This window comes from Aquarana catesbeiana, linkage group LG07, assembly GCF_042186555.1.
Source record: "Aquarana catesbeiana isolate 2022-GZ linkage group LG07, ASM4218655v1, whole genome shotgun sequence".
Lineage (NCBI taxonomy): Eukaryota > Metazoa > Chordata > Amphibia > Anura > Ranidae > Aquarana > Aquarana catesbeiana.
The window spans coordinates 224,008,953-224,029,292 of NC_133330.1; the positions used below are offsets into that span (position 1 = coordinate 224,008,953).

At 42.5% G+C, this 20,340-nt stretch overlaps 1 protein-coding gene across 1 annotated transcript in view; it reads left to right on the plus strand.

The window, feature by feature from the left end:
• The window catches only part of PTBP2 (polypyrimidine tract binding protein 2), a 156,579-nt gene that overhangs the window by 38,781 nt on the left and 97,458 nt on the right, over positions 1-20,340 (plus strand). Inside the window, exons 2-3 of the mRNA XM_073593088.1 lie at positions 6,237-6,267; positions 12,471-12,546. Of these exons, the coding sequence (XP_073449189.1) occupies positions 6,237-6,267; positions 12,471-12,546 (107 nt within the window). The remainder of the gene's footprint in view (positions 1-6,236; positions 6,268-12,470; positions 12,547-20,340) is intronic.

The window sequence follows — 20,340 nt, forward strand, 5'->3', positions numbered from 1 at the left end:
CATTTTATTCTCTAGATTCTCTGCTAAAAAAATATATATATATAATGTTTGGGAACTCTAAGTAACTTTCTAGCAAAAAATACGGATTTTAACTTGTAAGCACCAAATTTCAAAAATAGGCTTAGTCATGAAAGGGTTAATATCGCAAACTCCTTTTCTAGTTTATCTATGTCTGAGGCTCTTTCCTTTTTAAGCTGAGTTGCTATCTGTATAATCTTGCCTTGCATCGTTACTTTATGGGCTGCCCATAAAGTCTCGGCCGAGATGCCATTTCCGTCATTGAGGGGAAAATATTCTTTTTAAAGCTTTTTCAATTTCAAGGACTCTAATGGGGTCATTAAGTAACGATTCATTGAGAGTCCAGTGTGTCACATTTGGTCTAGTGTGGGGTGTCCTCATAGGGTAATGAGAACCATGGAGTGGTCAGAAAGAGCTGAGTCTTTAATGTGGGCTTTGCTGACAAAGGGGATGTGTTTAGTGGAGATGAGTATGTGGTCAATTCTGGAGTAAAATTTCTGGGGGCTCAAGTAGTGTGTGTGTGTGTGTAGTCACGTTTTGTGGGATTAAGTTCTCGCCATATGTCTGCAAGACCAGGTATATTAGTTAGAGCTATTTCTGGTGGGGCTCGTTAGTTGTGAGGCCGGGGGTTTTGACTTATCTAGTGACTGAATGCTGTGTTGGAGTCTCCTCCGAAGATAACAGTCCCTTCTAACTTTGGTCCCAGTGAATGGAACATTGTCTGAAAAAACTTTACCTGACCCTTATTGGGGGGCGTAATAAGAGATGAGGGAAAAGAGATTCTGCTGTACTGAAAATTTGCATTTCTTTGCGAATAATACGGCCACCTCCTTCATCTTGTTCTCAGCAATCTCTAAATAGAATTGTGGGAATTGAACGTGGAGGAAGGAGGGGATGTACCGCCTTGACAAGTTCGTCTCCTGTAGCATTACCACATCCACTTTTTGGGAGTGATAAGCCTGGAGCACTTTCTTTCTCTTGACCGCTGAGTTTAGGCCCTGAACATTGTGAGAGACTACTCGGAGTGCAGGGGCATGGCAAACGGAGAAAAAGGCGATATCAATACAGGCATCACTTACCCTCAGCTTTGGAGTCAAAAGAGGATCTAGATACGGCTGGAAGTAGAGCCTGGGGCCTGGAGGAATTGAGAAGCATGGTGACGTCCATGCACTGGCAAAAATAGAAAATAGTTTAGTGGGAGATAGAGGAGAAGAAAGCGTAAAGAGAGGTAGCCTGTAATGGGCCTGTGGTGAGAGGAGAGAGTAAAATGTCTCTCCTTTTTCACCAACCGGTAAACAAACATAGCCCTCAAATTGGACCTTAGTGCCATCCTTCGGGTATGGATTATTCATAGTCGAAAGATGGATGGAGGCGCACGACTGCTGCCTCAGCCAAAGACAACCCTGGAAAGGAAGCAAGTTATCAAAAAAGGAAACACAAAAATTGTAAAAACTAACATTAACTGAATTAAGAATTGCAACCAGCCGGTGAAGAGAGAACTAGGCCGTTAGGCCACATTTAGGTATTAGGGGGAGTGGGTTATTCAGGGGTGACCCGAGTCATTTTAAGCGGAAGACTGGATAAAGTCGAGGGACCTCGAAAGTAGAGTTCCTCTGGACAATTCGCGGAGGGTTGGGAAAGTCTGGTGTCTTCCCACACTTAATCTGGGGCGTGTTTGGTGTATGCACCCTCATGTTGTCTCCTAAGGAATCTGAGAGCGTTCATGTAAGGGTGTCCTTCCCAGGCATTGTCAAAGTGTATAAATGATTTCCTAAAGTGTGGGGAGTTTGTGTTCCTTCTAGGGATGCACCGAAATTTCGGCTGCCGAAACATATCCGCCGAAAATGGCCCTTTCTGCAAAAAGCCGAAAGAGAATTCTTGCCGAAAATGGGGCGGGGCTCCGGGAACATCCAATGGGACGGGTGATCTGTCTGTCAAAGTGCCCGGACAAGGGGGAGGGGCTGTATGTGACCGCGCGCAGTGGGGAACACACAGCTATTGAAATGAAAGCTGTGATGTTCCCGCGCTGTAATCCTCTCCCTTCACTGGCTGCACTACTGGGGACACTGGCTGCACTACTGGGGACACTGGCTGGCTGCATCTGGCGGGCACTGGTGAGGCTGCATTGATCTCTTGTATCATGTTTGCAGTCTCTGACTCTCTCTGGCCATGTCCTGTACCATGTCTGCAGTCTGACCATCTCCTGTACCATGTCCCCAGTCGCTGACCATCTCCTGTATAAAAATATTTTTAAAAACAGTTACTTTCGGTATCGGTGGTGTTTCGGTATCGGTTTCCGGTTTAAGGAAGATTTATTTTCGGTATCGGTTTCGGCACCAAAAAACCCATTTGGTGCATCCCTAGTTCCTTCATTTGGCCCTCATTGTGTTGGGGACAAAAATTTGATCAAGACAGAAGTCTCGATCAAACAACTGGGGGGGGTAGGTCCTGGTATAATCAGCTAGACAATGCCGAGCAGTAGCAAGTGGCAGTGAGATAATCCTGTTGTCATGTTCAGGTGGGCATGGCTTCTTTCACTCTCCTGTTTTTTGTGGTTTTCCACGAAGGGGAGATTGTGGTATCCATTGCGGAGTCTTGGGTGATGAATTTCAGGTAAAGGAGCACCCGTTCACCCTCTGGAAAGCTGGTGAAGGAGTGGGTTTTGCCTTTAGAAGCAAATTTTAAGGCAAAGGGGAAGGCCCACCAGTACTTGATTTCTTTTTGCGAGAGAATCGTTGGTAATGGTTTAAGGCAGTGTTTCTCAACTCCAGTCCTCAAGGCGCCCCAACAGGTCATGTTTTCAGGCTCTCCATTATTGTGCACAGGTGATTTGATCAGTTTCACCGCCTTAGTAAATACCACAGCCGTTTCATCTGAGGGAAATCCTGAAAACATGACCTGTTGGGGCGCCTTGGGGACTGGAGTTGAGAAACACTGGTTTAAGGTATCTACGACGTTGGATGGTCATGGGAGAAATGTCTGCGAAAATCTGAATGTTCTTTCCCTGAAAGGAGATGTGAGGTTTTCATTATGTCCTCCTTTTACCCCGTTATAATGAGGCTTGACCACTACATCCCAGGGGGCTCCATTTTTCCTGGGTTGTCCCAGAGATCTGTGTGCTCTGTCCAGCTCAAGTTTGTGTGGTGCTATGGACGGGATGAGGGTTTTGATGAGCTCCTGGACTGTCTTTGGGATGTCAGTGGTGGACTCTGGCAGGCCTCTAATTCTAAAATTATCCCTCCTTGAACGATTTTCAAGATCGTCGATCCTGGCAAGGGCTGTGTCCAGTTGCTCCTGTATGACTTGTATATGGTCAGTGTTTTGGTTGGCCCTGGACACTGTTATGTCAAGCTTGTGTTCGATCGCTTCCATTGTGGAACCCAGGTTTTGGAAGTCAGAACGAATGTCATTGGTAATTTTGTTGGCAGTGTGAGTGAGACCCCCATCAAGAAGCTCAGATAATTTGAGGTATAGGATTCCTGCGTTCAGGGGGATGTCTATCTCTGGGCCTCCTTGGGTAGTGATATTTTCCATGAGGGCTGGGGTTTCCCCCATAGGGGAGAGCCTGTATGTGTCCATCGATCGCTCTATAAGGGATTCTGTTGAGGCAGGAGATGGGGTGGCAATGTGGGTAATGCTAGTGGAGTCCCGGAGGGTATAGGCCAGTGTGGAAGGGGTCAGGACTTGCCTGTGTTCTTGCTGTCTTCCTGAGTGCTGGTGTCGTGGCTGAGTTGCAGCCTCCATCTTAGATTTGTCCCGTTTGCTCTCTGCGGAGAATTGTGGTCTGAGGTCTCTCCTAGCGGTGCTACCTGGCATGTAGATGCTCCTGGGGGGTTCCCCAATCGGCTCCTGCTGTTTGCGGGGGGACCCGCTGGTCACAATCCAGCGTTAGGATTGCTGGATGGCTGAGGCAGTGTGGAGCTCCTGGCTTACGCGGCCATCTTGGAAGCTACCGCGCATGTGCCCTTATACATATACATTTTAACTAAGAGTCAGACATGAAGCTATATGAAGGGTAGAAGGGCGATATAAATCTTTTATATTATTATATAAGTAGTACTAAAAGCTGAGACTCTTTATTACTCATGGATGTGATCATTTTTATATATAATGCGCAATACTGGTAAAAGTTTAAGGCCTCATGCACACTGGACGTTTTTGGATGTTTTTACAGCATCTGTTTTTGGCAGTAGATGTTTTTATCCTACAGTCATTAAACTCTCCATCATGTTATCCTATGTGTCCATGCGCACACAGGCTGTTATCAGCAGTTTTGGGCAGTAACGTTTTTGAGCAGTAAAAAAATCCCCAAAACTAGCGGGTTCTGAGAGACTTTTTTCAGCTGTAAAAGCGCTCTAACGCTGATAAATGCTGATAAACGTGGATAAACACTCAAACGTCATTCACCAGTGTTTTTTAACGTTTTTGATCCATTGAAAAAAAAAAAAAAACGGAAAAACGCTATTGCAAAAACGTTGAAAAAAGCTGAAAAAGTTGAAAAACTCACTGCAAAGCTACTGGCATTTTTATAACGTTATTTATGAGGCCTAAATGTAATTGTAATTCCTTATATTACCTCCAGTCTATCAGCCTCCCCCTTCCCTGGGTTCAGATGCTGATCTTCTCTGAGTCTTTAAAGTGATTTTTTTTTAAACAACAAACATGTTATACTTACCTGCTCTTAATGGTTTTGCACAGAACAGCCCCGATCCTCCTCTTCTGGGGTCCCCCACCAATGCTTCTGGCTCCTCCTGCCTTCAGAGTGCCCCAATTGCAAGCTGCAAAGTATAGTATAGCGTGCCCCTATAGCAAGGTAAAAAAAAAACTTATGCCTTTTTAGAACCACTCACTTCCTGCCCAGGACTACATGTCCCATGAGGCATTGCTCCTCACACATTCTCAAGTTCTCAGGCACTTACTGACATGGATGATGTACTGAGCTGTATGTGTGCTGCACTGTATTTCCTGATTATGTAAAAAATGAATTCTGTTTGCAGTCGAACTAATCGGCTGACTGATTAATCGATTATGAAAATAGTTGACAACTATTTTCATACTCGATTAGTTGTCGGCCCTACATAAGATATGTTTCTTTTAAAATACAGAGGTTCACTGAATGCATTCTACTATGGCATGGTGCAGTGTCCCTCCAAACAAACCACATCACCCTCACAAAAAAATATTCAGGTTCTGTAATATTACTTTTTTTTTTTATTTTTAAATTTTTTATCATTGCACTTTTGTGTGGCGGTAAGCATTCATTATTGCTGACCTAGTTGCTCACTTTTAAAATGGTAACCACTGTAAAATACAAGATGTGTGAAGAGATGCCATCATATTAAGATAATCCTACGAGGATAACTATATGGGAGCTACCATTGTTGACCTATTCATGAAGGTGGAAGCTTTAGAGGCTGTAATCCTAGCCTAACTACCAAGTGGGTTCCTAACCTGTTTACAGCCACTAAAAACTTCAAAATCTGAACTCCCTTCTGCATGCTTTTCCATGTTCAGAATCTCGGTTTGGGGTGGCAGTACCTGAGCATGCATCTGAAGAGATATGTTGAGCAAAGCAACTTGTATACTGTACTGTTTGCATATCTGGGTTGGAGGAACTGCAGATACAAATCCTTGAAGTAAAGGTACCTCTTGATAGCTCATGCTGTCTTTTTTTTTTTTCTAATTTTATCAGTTTAGGCATTTTATTATACCCACAGGGTCAGTTTTGGTTCCAGTTTCACTGCTTGTATTTTCTGTTGGAAGATAAACTTGCTCTGCAAAAAAGATATTTGAATACATAAGCAAATTAAATCTGGAAGGAGACTGGCGGCACATGGGCTTTGCATATGTTTGCTAGTTCATGTGTAGTTCACTGTCCTAAACAGAGACATGAATTGCACATACTTGCTGGAAAGTAATTTTCATTTGGTCATTTTGATGCCAAACTTGGCTTAGGTTTGTCATTCCAGCTTATATTAATCAGACTTTGAATGCCTTCTTTTCCTGCTGGTTTCTATTTTACTAGCTTGGCTCTGGTACAGGTTTCCGGCGTTTTTCCTTCTTCATTCCATTAACACTGTGTGCATTGTCTATTTTAATCTTTCTTTATGTTTAGTGATGTCTTGGTGTTAGGTACAGCACTTTTTTTTTTTTTTTTATATATTTTTAAAAGTATGACTTTTAGTATTTGTTCATAAAAATGTTTATTTCTTTTACAGCATTGTTACTGATGTTGCGGTTGGTGTTAAGGTATGATTTTTTTGTTTTTGTTTTCCCTACTTTTATATTGACTGTAAAAATTTTGGATGTATGTGGAAAATTAAACGAAATGCATGAAAGGGTTTTTGCCTGATTTGAGTTGAACTAAAGCTTATCCACATGTCTGATGGTACCAACCTTGACATTTAGCTGTGCAGTGCTAGGGCCAATTTGTTTGAATTTAGTGTGAATAAATAAGGTATGCCCCCACATTACATGGTTAATGGTGAATTAAAAGGAGTTTGTACAATCAGATTGTAACATGCATGGCCAACAATAGTAGAAAACACTAGGAACTTTTTACTACTAGTTAATACAACTTAAAGCAGCGTTCCAACCAAAAGTGGAACTCTCGCTTATACGCTCCCCCCCCCCCCCAATCGGGTGCCACATTTGGCACCTTTCGGGGGGGAATGGGGGACCTGTTTTTGACAGGTCTCTTTCCCCACTTCCAGGGACAGGCCGCAGGCCGATCTCCCAGAAGTTCGCGTCCCCTTCCCCCGTCGCCGGGCCAATTGGAAAGCGCAGCGCACAGTAGGGAAATCGTTGTGAAGCCGAAAGGCTTCACTACCGGGTTCCCTTACCAAGTATGGCGAGAGTCGATCCAAAGATTTTCTGGGGCGCCAACTTTGCGGGCTCCCTGGACAGGTAAGTGCCCTAATATTAAGTCAGCAGCTACAGTATTTGTAGCTGCTGACTTTTATTTTTTCACCCAGGCTGGAACTCCTCTTCAAAGCCCGTACACACGATCAAAATATCAGACGAAAAGAGACGCATTTGAAGTGATCGTCCAATAATCTATTCATTAGTGCACAGCTTTCGAGAGCTGCTCATGACAGTTCGTCCGAAAATATGCGAAGGGACAAGCACAAAACTTTTTCTTGTATGATACCAGAATGAACGATTTTCGTGTATTTGTAAAAAAAAAAAAAAAAAATCTGACCAAGACTGCATGCTCAGAATCAAACGAATACATTCCAATACATTACATTGTTTCCGAATTTGTATTCTGTCTTGCGAGAATTTTTGTAACTTTAGTAACCTGTTATTTTCGATACGAGTCTGGCATGCAAAAGGAAATGGACAAACATTTGTCTGATTTTCTCATTGTGTGTACTAGCCCCTATTTACCTGTCTTGTAGTGTGTTGTTTTTTATTTTTTATTTTTTTTTTTTATTTTTTTGTAAATACATTTTTCCCTTAACCACTTCAGTACTGGGCACTTTCCCCCCTTCCTGCCCAAGCCAATTTTCAGCTTTCAGCGCTGTCATTGTTTAAATGACAATTGCGTGGTCATGCCATGCTTTACCAAAACAAAAATTTTATAATTTTCTTCCCACAAATCGAGCTTTCTTTTGGTGGTATTTGATCACCTCTGCAGTTTTTATTTTTTGCTAAACATATAAAAAAAAGACAGAAAATTTTGAAAAAAAAAAAGTTTTTCTTTGTTTCTGTTATAAAATTTTGTAAATAAGTACGTTTTCTCCTTCACTGATGAGGCTGCACTGCCGGACACGAATGAGGGGGCACGAATGAGGTGGCACTGATGGGCACGGATAGGTGGGCACTGATATGCAGCATTGGGCACTCATGGGTGGCACAGATGGGTGGGCAGTGATAGGTGGCACAGATGGGTGGGCAGTGATAGGTGGCACAGATGGGTGGGCAGTGATAGGTGGCACTGATGGACACTGGGTGGGCAGTGATGGGTGACGCTGATGGGTGGCACTGATAGGTGGGCATGGATGGGAGGTGATAGGTGGCACTGATTGGCATCACTGATTAGCAGGTATTGCTGATAGGCACTGATTGGCATAATGTGTAGGCACACATTGCCACCCAGGGCCACCAGGGATGCCATGCCTGGTGGTCATCAGTGGTGGCCATCCCTGGTGGTCCTGGGTGGGCATACGAGGGAGGGGCTGCGGTGATAAACAATCAGCACAGACACCCCCGTCAGAGGAGCAGCCGATCGGCTCTCCTCTACTCACGTCTGTCAAACGCGAGAGAGGAAAAGCCGATAAATGGCTCTTCCTGTTTACATCATGATCAGCTGTGATTGGACACAGCTGATCACGTTGTAAAGAGTCTATCAGAGACTCTTTACCTAGATCCGAGTTGCAGTGTGTCAGACTGACACACCGCAACGATTGCCGCGATGACCACATCATATGATGTCCGGTCAGGATAACATAACCACTTTGCCGTTGTCATTTTGCTATATGGCGGGTGGCAAGCGGTTAAAGTCCAGGTCCTTAACCTAGTTGAGAATTATGTTGCGTGCCAGTTAAAAGATGCAGGAGCCTGCAGGTTCCACAGGTGCTGGTACCAGTCTAGCATCCCTGAGACTACTAAAACGTTTTCAATGCACCTGATATTTCCAGACATTCTATATATCGAAAAACCAGCCTGCAAGGAAATGACAAAACTGGATGGCCTATAATCCTCAACGTGTTTCACCCAATTGCCAGGCGTTTTCAAGAAGCTATGGGATGCCATCTTGCCTATGGTAATTATACTCAGGGCCAGTCTTAATTACCTAAGTTATGTAAGGGTCTTGCGAGCCACAGATGGATTAATGCCTCTGGAATGTATATCAATTACAGATAAGCTGCAAACACTGACCACGTTTCATTTCATGTACATACCAAAAATATATGAATAATTGTGTCTGCGCTAAAAAAATATAAAAATATAGAACTTTGCTTAAAAATACAATACAGAACTCTGCTGAAAAAATACAATATAGTAGAACCAAAAAAGTGCCAATACAAAACAAATGCGTATAATAAATGCAGTCCTTTTGTGGAAGTATACTATAAAGTGTAACATGCAAAAAGGAAAACAATATATGCATATAACTATAAATCTAAAATCCAAGTGCTAATTGTGTAGCAATCAAGTGTCCACATCCAAATAAAAATCAGCTCATTGATAAAAAATAAAGTGCAAATATATAGTGTCCATAAAAATTAGTGTCTATCATGCTCCTCCTTAATGGTGTCCACAATAAAGCATGCTTTAGTGCTCTCCTGTGACCCCCCCAATCGTGCTTGCGCTCACCTCTAAGCGTGTGACACAGTAATTAAACAGTGTCTAAACACGCATTGGAGCCACTCCTGGGCTCATACAGGGTATGCTGATGTAAACTTCAACCCTCTCAGATGGCATCAATGGTTTCACATAAAAGAAAGAAAAAGCTCCATAGTGTGATATAGCCAAGGATTTATTAAAAGTAAATTAAAAATTCCCACCAGGAGGGAACTCACAATCTACAGGTGCGTGAGTGCACCAGCCTTTCCAGAGTGTAGTATACAAAACAAATGTTCGTATGGCGTGCGGTGTGGTGTGCTTCCTCTGCTCCTCTGCTGACAGCTCCGTCCTACCCCTCCCCAGTCTTAATTACCTGATGGAAACTCGTTTATTTTTATACCCAACGGACAGTTTTACATTTTTCCACAAGCAATTACCCTGTATATATGTCTATATTAAACTATATAGATTTTATTTAAAAAAAAAAAAACGTACATTGTTTGTGTCATCCCATGGGGAATATAAGGAATATCACCCCCTAGTGGATGCAATCCAGAAAAGCTCAATATTTATTAATAAAATTTTTTTTTAAAAAAATTAATAAAAACAGATACAAATGTATAATTCATGGATAATTAACCATAAAGATCTGTTAAAAAAGCCTTTGCTTTAAAAATTGTTTACCTCCTGCCCGCCATATGGACAAACTACAGGGGCGGGATGCTCTGTTGTTCTGGGATGACGTCGCCCCATGCTCAACGTGCTTGTGCGACCACGGGGGCGTGCAGCGATGTGATTGCCGGCAAGCTGTGCCACTGGGACATTGTGCAGCCACAATCTCGGTGTCCAATCACAGCTGATCACATGTAAACAAGGAAATGCTGTTTATCGGCTCTCATTGCCTCACACTGACATTGTGAGGAGAGGAGAGCCGACCAGCGGCATCTCCTCACAAGGGAGACTTGTGCACTGATCATCAGTGCAGCCCCAACAGTGGCCAGCAGTTATGCCCATCAGTGCTACCTATCTGTGCTTCATATCAGTGCCGTCTCATCAGTGCCCATCAGCACACATCAGTGAAGGAGAAAAATTACTTGTGTACAAAAACAACTTTTTGTTTTTTTAAGCAAAAAATAAATAACTCCATGATGATTAAATACCAACAAAAGAAAGCTCTATTTGTGTTAAGAAAAAAATCGAATTTGGGTGTTACATGCCCACACAATTGTCATTCAAAGTGCGACAGCGCTGAAAGCTGATAATTGGCCTGGGCAGGAAGAGGTTAAAAGTGCCTTGTATTGTAAAATTTTTAATTGATGTAGAATATAAATATATATATTTACACCCCCTACAAGCCAATAATATTCAACAAAACAATTTAGATCTATTTCAGGGTTCATCCCTTTGGGGGCAAGTGTCTCCAATTAAAAAATCCAGCAGGTTTCATTACGTGAAACCTCCCTCTTCAGATTGGACCCCCTCCCATGTCTATTCACCTTATCTATACCATAAAAGTTTAGTAGTTTGGGGTCTCTATTCTGTTTTAAAAGAAAATGGTTAGAGACGCTGTTTCCTGTACCCCTTCCGGATGTTTTTCATATGCTTCTCTATCCTCACTGAAAGTTTGCTTGTGGTGCAGCCTATTGTAGGCCGCCAGGACATTCCAAGGGCATTCCAGTACATATACAGAGTGGGTACTGTACTGCAAGCCCTATTTTTTCTGGCAGATGCTGCATTGCAACTGCCATGGCCATGATGTTAGTCTGTCAACCATTAGGTGAATGAACTACATTTGCGAGAAGGGATTTAGCTTCAATCCACACGATGCCTCTGTTCGCTGAATATTTAGTATAATTTGTTTATGCAGACAACTCTGCACTGCTGTGTGGACGGGTCAGTCTCCCATCCTATTTCCCATAGAAGTCTCTTATCCTTTAACATGCAAAAAAACTCTTTGTTTAAAATGTTGGTTGTGGAGTTGGCATATAAAAAACATTTAGTGCGTATGCCCTTGCAGAGATGACATCTCTTTGGAGCTGCCTTGGACACCCTCTTCTATCCCAGCGAAAGCAGCCTAGGCCTCAACCTGGAAGCAATCACTCATCCTCTGCATCCAAGAAGAGTGCCATTCATTACTCCAGGGTTCAACCTTCAAAGCTAAGCCCAAACCAGGATCCCAGTTACGCCACAAAACCTTAGCGCCTAAATTCCCCATACCTACAGACAAATCCTCCTTGGCATGAATACACAAGGGGATTTTTTCCTCTATGGGACTTTAAAAGGCAAAGAGTGTTAAACTGAAATTGTATCAAAAAATTATAATTTTGATTAGAATAAATTAAAACATGATAGAATAAAAAATCGGATGCATGTATAACACAAATGAGGTAACAAGATCAGGAAATATTGCAACGATACAACAAACACCACAGTAACTCTGTCCTGACTGTTAGACTAGGACTAGAAAAGCCTTTCTAGTTCTAGTCTGTCAGGACAGAGTTACTGTGGTGTTTGTTGTATCGTTGCAATATTTCCTGATCTTGTTACCTCATTTGTGTTATACATGCATCCGATTTTTTATTCTATCCTGTTTTAATTTATTCTAATCAAAATTATAATTTTTGATACAATTTCACTGTTTAAGACTCTTTGCCTTTTTAAGTCCCATAGAGGAAAAAATCCCCTTGTGCATCTCAATTAGGGATGTGGGCAGAGTGTATTTTTTCCATAAAGTTTTTGGCACTACCACAACATATCTTTGGCATGAATAGGAGGGGGTTTTAAGTGGGTGTATGTAACTTTTTTCACTTTATTGGTATCACATAGGGGGGACATATTTCCTGTGATAGGTTCTATTGGATCTCTGACAATTCCACTGTACTAAAGCTAATGGAGTACAGATTGCATGGGGGGGGGTTTCCATGGAAGCGATTCTGCGGCCATACAACCACCAGCTTGCTTCCACCTGAAAGCTGACAATTGACTTGCCCGATTTACATGCGTTCCGTGTGTGTGTTGCTTTTTTTTTTTTTGTGAATTTAACTCTTCAAGAAAATTAAAGTAACTGTGCAGCTTTATAAAAATGATGATTAATGTAATTGCCATACTTTTGGCCATTTTGATTTTACATGATTTTTTTTTTTTTTTTTTTAAATATATAGAGGGGTTCTGACGAACTGCTGTCAGGAAGTGTTCTTAATGGTCCAAGCTCTAACTTAAACAGCATAGTTGTGACTGGTAAGTACAACTTTTTTCCACACACAGTAGATTCTTCTTTTTTTTTTTTCCATAATATATATATCTATATCTATCTATATATATATACTCTCAAATTACGTACATTACATTTCTAAGCAGATTGAACCACATATTTTAGCTGAAGGGTTAGGTGATCAGTGTAAAGGAAAAGTGCTGCCCTTTTTTAAAGGGAATTTACTTATTGTCCATTGAGGGAGACAGCACTCTAGACCCCTTTTTTTTTTTTTTTTTTTTTTTTTTTTTTTTAATAGACATTTGGGTTATATGCTACTACTGCCTATAGGACACTGGCAGAGAAAAATATGAAGGCCAGCCCCGATATAACCCTGCCCCTAACCATCCTACTTCAGTTTTTTTCTACCGTTCTAGGAAGTTTGATGCCTTTTTCCAAAATTTAACCATATTTCTGCTAGTTTTTAATTTTATTTTTTTAAATCACACTTCTTGGTACAGACTCCTTTTTTTTTTTTTTTTTTTTTTTTTTTTCATATATCTTGGGATACTGCCCAAAAAAAGCCAGGGATTCGCCTCCCAGGCGTAACACCTCCTGGCTAGGCATAGCTATAGTTTTTTGACAGTGTCTTAGGTGATGGTCATGTCTGTGCAGACTTTTGTATATAAAATGGCTAGTTTCTCAAGATTCCATCTGAAATTAGGAGACTGGCTTTTACAGATCCATTGCCTAAGAATTCTGCTCTGAAGAATGGCCCCTAGACATGTGGAAATGGCCTGTAATGTTGCCGGTCAGCACTGGACTCTGTGAAACGAGACCCTGTGCAATGATAAATTGTCCTGAGGAGCGGCAGGGTGCTAAACAGGGTACAGCTGAATAGTCAAGTCTCCGAAGGCCCTTGTGAAACTGGCCTGCAGATGGATAATGATGGACCTCCTTCCTTAATAACTCCTTCTGGGATAATTCTTTACTTCCTGAGTTCCTTACAGTACCCAGTGCAGGATTTTGGGCTTTCAAAGACCTCAAATTCCTGCATCAGCTGTTCCATGATGGTAAAATAAAGGATTTCTCTGTAATTCATGCAGAATTTGATGTTCCAGCAAAACCTTTTCTTTTCTGTTTTTATTTACGACACGCTGATAACAGCCAATTTAATTTCCTATCTGTGTTTTGGCAAACCCTGTTGGAGAAGCTCCTACTGTCGTCTTGGGTCCAAATTGAATAACTACTAAATAATATATTGTCATCTCCTCTCCGAGTTTGAGATTGAAGTGGCATGAGATGATCCCTCAATTGTCTGAAGATGATTGTGATGAGGTTGAGGAAGCCTATATTACATTGGTCATCTTGTCTAAAAGTAGACTTAAGCCAGCATAGACAGATCGATATTTGGCACGTTCAGCAGGAACCTGCTGATATTTGATCCATGTATGTACAAGCTGGTTGTACTGAAGATGATCCACTTCAGTACAACCAGCCTGTTGGATTTTCTTCAGCTATATCTGCAAGCAGTGATCATTCTATTCTGATGGCTTGGAAACCTCCTGCCATCAGAATACAGTAGCTGTACGGTAGGGATTCCCTCATCAACACGTTTTGATGGGGAAATCTGGCAGAAAATTGGCTAATGTATGGCTTTTCTTATATAACTTAAACTGTACAATCAGACATACGATACACCCCAACATTTGCATAAGCTTAAAAATAGACATTCTGGCCACACTGCTTTTGTCAGCGTGGCCAGGGATGCAAACTTCTTCTGTGATCTGCGCTTGTGCCCACAGATTAGAGTGGTTAAAACTCAATGATTTAAAAAAAAAAACAAAATTAAAAAAAAAAACGCATTTAAATATGATTTATTTTAATAAAATGCTTTTGGAGTAAAAATCTAAAGATAGTTTTCTTTTTAAAGCGGAGTTCCACCCAAAAATGGAACTTCCACTTTAAGTGCAGGTGACCCCCTGACATGCCACATTTGGCATGTATTTTTTTTTTGGGGGGGGAGCGGATACCCTCTTTTTAGAGGGATCCAGCTCACACTTCCTCCTGGGGCACCGCAACACCGGAAGGAAGTTCACCCCCACCTTCAGCAATCATCTGGGACTTGTCACAGGTCCAAGATGATTGCCCGGCCAGTCACAGTGCACAGCACGACTCGCGCCCACAGTGACTATGCCGGTGCTGCAGAGAGGAGCGGGGCTTTGTTCGCCCGCATCGTTGAACCGTGGAACAGGTAAGTGTCCGATTTTTTTTTTTTTTTTTTTAATAAAAGTCAGCAGCCACACTTTTTGTAGCTGCTGACTTTTATATGGGTGGAACTCCACTTTAAGATGCATTAATAATTTAGTTTATTCAGCATGAAATGGAGCTTAGTTATGTAGCAGGAGGCTGTATATTCGGCAAAATTTACATTTTTGGCAAACTCATTCAATGAATCCATTCTCTGCAAGCTCAAATAGCATGCACTGCATTAATGCATTCACACAATTTCACCGTAACCATGAGCTAAAAACAAAGTTCAAGAATACGAAATAGCATGCACTGCATTAATGCATTCACACAGTTTCACAGTAACCATGAGCTAAAAACAAAGTTCAGGAATATTCCTTTATTCCATTGTTTTGCAAATCTATGTGTAGCACTGACCCCTGAAGGAGCTGCTGATATTTGATTGGGCCTGTACTCTGCTAACCTTACCCCCTATAATTTGCTCAACCCGCTTGACACAGCTGTGGTGTAGTGTTGGTGTGAAGCTTAACACTTAAGGACACTCCCACAATATACAATACACAATAATGTACCTTTTACCAGCTCCTGGGTATCTGTAGCTTGAATTGCATTGAATTGGTACCTGCAGGAGAATTGACAACACCTCCACACATTGAATTTAACCAGAATGCAATTTTCCTGAGACTGGTATGAAAAGTAATTACAATGGCTGCACTGCCACACAAACGTAATGTGACAATGCGCTGAACTTTCACAACTTATTAAGATATAAAGATTTCTTAGATAATCCCCTGCAGGTGCGTCTCCGAGTGGGACTAGTGCTCAGAGTGAACAATGCCTTTACACTGGGCACCTTCCCACTTCCAGCACGCTGTACTAAACACATGTACAGTTATAAACACAGCACAATACAATTGCTAATGAGCTCCTACTGCTTTATGATGCAGTCCTTGTCACTGTGACTGAACACAAGGCCTTACAATGAAAGCTGTAGTCTTTGATCTTCTGTCTTCTGCTAGCTGTTATACCGCAGTGATTGTAATCCAATGGTTTAACAAGCAAAGCAATAGTGTAGAATAATAAGTGAAACTGTTCTTGCTGTATAACACACTTGTAACTGCCTCCAGTACAGTTGTCTCTGAACCACACAGTATCAATCCTCAGTGAAGTATAGGCTTGAGGCCTGCTTAAACTCGGTTTATTTGAATGAGACCCCTCTGCGGGTCCCAGCCACTCGGTTAGTGGTTTATTACTTATTGTATTTGTTAGATGCTTGTATTTGAAATATTAAACAATACCTTTATAAAAAAATAAGTTTGCGCGATGGAATGGTAAGTACTCTGATAGCTTTCCTGCGGGTCCTCTACCCGGTTTGCCTATCTTTGAGTGAGCTAAGTTATCTGCTATACCTCTTTATTTTTATATTGTGTTTTTCACTGCGTGGCTGCCTGAAGTCATATCGCTTTTAAGGTGCAGCCTGTGAGGCTCTGGGTGCCAAGAGCAAGGATGACATGCACACGGATGCTTGGTATGAGCAGTGACGTCCCAGAGGGATGCTATCTTAGTCTTTCTAAGTGGATGCAGAACATTCACAACTGGCACCCCGCACACAACGAAGAGGCAAACTATAGGTTGTAGCAAGTATCTTTGTGCTGCTTACAGACAGCTATTTTTGTGGGGAGGGTGAATTACTGGCAGGGTACCACCACACTGGTGCTAATTGCACTGTGTCCTCTTGGCTGACTTGGACTGCCAGTTCTGCAAAAGTTCAGTACAGGTTGTTGGTAGGCCATGTTTTGACTTCCTTTGCAATATATCCCCTGGAGGTTAGCTAGTTCCACATGGCTATGACTCTCTCTACTTGTCTGGTCTTTCCACTACCTCTGGGGCACCTTCCTCCAGTTATTTGTGTCAAGGGAGGAATTCTCATCTGCTATTGGTTGATTGCAACACCAGCTCTGTAGAATCTTTTTCGCTTTTGACCATCGTGGTTGCGAGCAGAAATGCTTCCCTTCTCCTCTTGGTTTAACGGAGGAGGAACCTGCCAAAGAAAAGGTGGAGAGATAAGTAAATTTTCCAGAGGATGGGGATGCAGAAGTTCCCACCTCTGAGGAATCCCACGGTCAGATTTTATCTCCTATCCAAAAGGCTTTTGTGGTTTTCTTGAGAAAGTGGCTGGACAAGTTTGAATCTACTGCTTCCTAAGTCTTTCCTAAATTCTTTGCCCCAAAGGTTGCAGGATTTGGATCACAGTACTCGCACAGTATCAGCATTGTCAGTTTTCCTGTACATTCTCATTTAAATGATGTACTTATATGCATATTGGGCTCACCCCGACAAGATATTTCTTCCACCAAAATGACTAGCTCAATAATACACCATGGCAAGTGAATTTGTTAAGAAATGGAATATGTCTGTGGTGGATCCAGCGGTTTACTATCTCAATAACACCCTCACGGGTTCCATCTAGAGACCTTATTTAAAAGTGAGTAAAGCAACAATTGTGTGTATAGAATATTCAGTTCAGTAAACCTTTGATTACAGGTAGCCGGCCGCTCAGTGCTTCGGCCCACCCTCCTCCCGTGGTTCCCGGGCTATCCTGTTCTTGCCAACACCAGGGAACACATCCACTGGCTTTGGGAGAGAGACTGCAGGTGAGATCGAGGCATGGATTTGCCTCGGTCTCCATGCAAACAATGACACTGCAAGTGATGTCACTTACGCTTTCATATGCACACTTTTCTGCCCAGTACAGCCAGGGGAGACACCTCCTAACCAAGTTGAATTGTGCTTGGTTAGATTGTATGAATGACAGGGGAGACATTGGGGTCTATTAGACCCCTAATGTCTCCAAAAAGAGTACCTGTCACCTGCTTAATGCTATGACATAAGGGTTTATTAACCCCTTGTGATGGCAATCACATAAAATTAAATCAAAAAGTAAAATAAAATATATATATAAAAAAAAAAAAAAAAATTGCGGTCTCACCACACATGACATATCACCATGGGCATGAGAACAATAATTCTAGCACAAGCACTCCTAGTTAACTCTAAATTGATAAGCATTAATGGCTTTTAAGGGGTCGCTTATGGTGATTTTTGGGCACCATATTTTTTGGTGATATCACGGGCACGCACAATTTTAAAACTTGGAATGTTAGGTATCTATTTATTTACTTGATGCAACCTCCTCTTTTATACTTTAACTAACAATAGGTCTTATATGGTGGTATTCTACAGGGCCTCTGCTTTCAGAAAATATATAATGTTCTGGTGGTTTTATGTAATTTTTACTGCCAGAAATTTGGATTTTTACATGTATGCGACAAAGAAAAAAAATTGCTCTGGAGCTGAATTTGGAAATACTGTATAGATGCATACGGAAACATGAACAATTGCATCTGCAAAAAAAAAGAGAAAATAGTAGTATGAATATAGAGTCCGTAACAAAAGCTCAGAATAAAATAGGAGAAGTAATGCCTTACAGCGTCTTGAGCAGGTAACCTCTAAAGACGGTTCAGAATCATAAGGGGCTGGACAAAATTTCTCTCATCTGTTGCTGTAACTCCTCAGAAGATCAGGGCAATCTTGAACTGGCAACAAACATAGCGGGCTTTACAAAGGGGGCACTGCCTAGAGTGTGTGTTGTAAGGGGCCCCTCAGCTGTGCTTGGCTATAGTCTGTGATCCAGCAGAATCTGTTTTATGGTAGTGCTGATCCCCTGCAGCAGATAGCGGTATTCCTCTTGGTGTGGAGTAGCCTCCTCACTGTGGCTGGGTTTTTGTTTCCTTAACTTTTGAGTCATGTGAGTAGGGATGAGCTTCGAGTTCGAGTCGAACTCATGTTCGACTCGAACATTGGCTGTTCGCAAGTTCGCCGAACAGCGAACAATTTGGGGTGTTCACGGCAAATTCGAATGCCGCGGAACACCCTTTAAAAGTCTATGGGAGAAATCAAAAGTGCTAATTTTAAAGGCTTATATTCATGGTATTGTCATAAAAAGTGTTTGGGGGACCTGGGTCCTGCCCCAGGGGACATGGATCAATGCAAAAAATAGTTTTAAAAACGGCCCTTTTTTCGGGAGCAGTGATTTTAATAATGCTTAACGTGAAACAATAAAAGTGTAATATCCCTTTAAATTTCATACCTGGGGGGTGTCTATAGTATGCCTGTAAAGGGGCGCATGTTTCCTGTGTTTAGAACAGTCTCACAGCAAAATGACATTTCAAAGGAAAAAAAGTCATTTAAACTACTCGTGGCTATTAATAAATTGAATCAGGTCTGGTATGGATATTAAGGGGAACCCTGGCCAAAAAAAAATGGCGTGGGGTCCCCCTCAAAATCTATACCAGACCATTCAGGTCTGGTATGGATTTTAAGGGGAACCCCACGGCAAAATAAAAAAAAAAAAAAAAAAAATGGCGTGGGCTCCCCCCAAAAATCCATACCAGACCCTTATCCGAGCACGCAACCTGGCAGGCCGCAGGTAAAGAGGGGGGACGAGAGAGTGCCCCCCCCTCCTGAACTGTACCAAGCCACATGCCCTCAACATTGGGAGGGTGCTTTGGGGTAGCCCCCCAAAACACCTTGTCCCCATGTTGAGGACAAGGGCCTCATCCCCACAACCCTGGCCGGTGGTTGTGGGGGTCTGCGGGCGGGGGGCTTATCGGAATCTGGAAGCCACCTTTAACAAGGGGACCCCCAGATCCCAGCCCTCCCCCCTGTCTGAAATGGTAAGGGTACCCCTACCATTTCACTAAAAAAACTGTCAAAAATTACAAGGGACAGTTTTTGACAATTCCTTTATTTAAATGCTTCTTCTTTCTTCTATCTTCCTTCGGTTTCTTCTGGTTCTTCCCCCGGTGTTCTCGTCCGGCGTCTTCTTCCCTTCTCCTCGGGCCGCTCCGCATCCATTATGGCACGGAGGGAGGGCTCCCGCTCTTCTCCTCCATCTTTTTCTCTTCTTCATCTTTTTCTCTTCTTCATCTTTTTCTCTTCTTCATCTTTTTCTCTTCTTCATCTTTTTCTCTTCTTCATCTTTTTCTCTTCTTCATCTTTTTCTCTTCTTCAACTTCTTCTCTTCTTCAACTTCTTCTCTTCTTCATCTTCTTCTCTTCTTCATCTTGTCTTCATCTTCTTTTCGGGCCATTCCACATCCTTGATGGCATGGATGGAGGCTCCCACTGTGTGACGCTTCTCCTCTTCTGACGGTTCTTAAATAACGGGGGGGGGCGGGGTCACCGGGCCTCTGACGCACGGGGACTTGACGGGACTTCCCTGTGGCGTTCCCCGTGACGCCACAGGGAAGTCCTGTCAAGTCACCGTACGTCAGAGGGGGGGGGGGGTCAGCGGGTGGCCCCGCCCCCCCCATTATTTAAGAACCGTCACACAGTGGGAGCCTCCCTCCATGCCATCATGGATGCGGAGCGGCCCGAGGAGAAGAAGGGAAGAAGACCCCGACGCCGTGGAGGAAGATGCCGGACGAGAACACCGGAGGAAGAACCAGAAGAAGGAGGAAGAAACCGAGGGAAGATAGATAGAAAGAAGAAGCATTTAAATAAAGGAATTGTCAAAAACTGTCTCTTGTC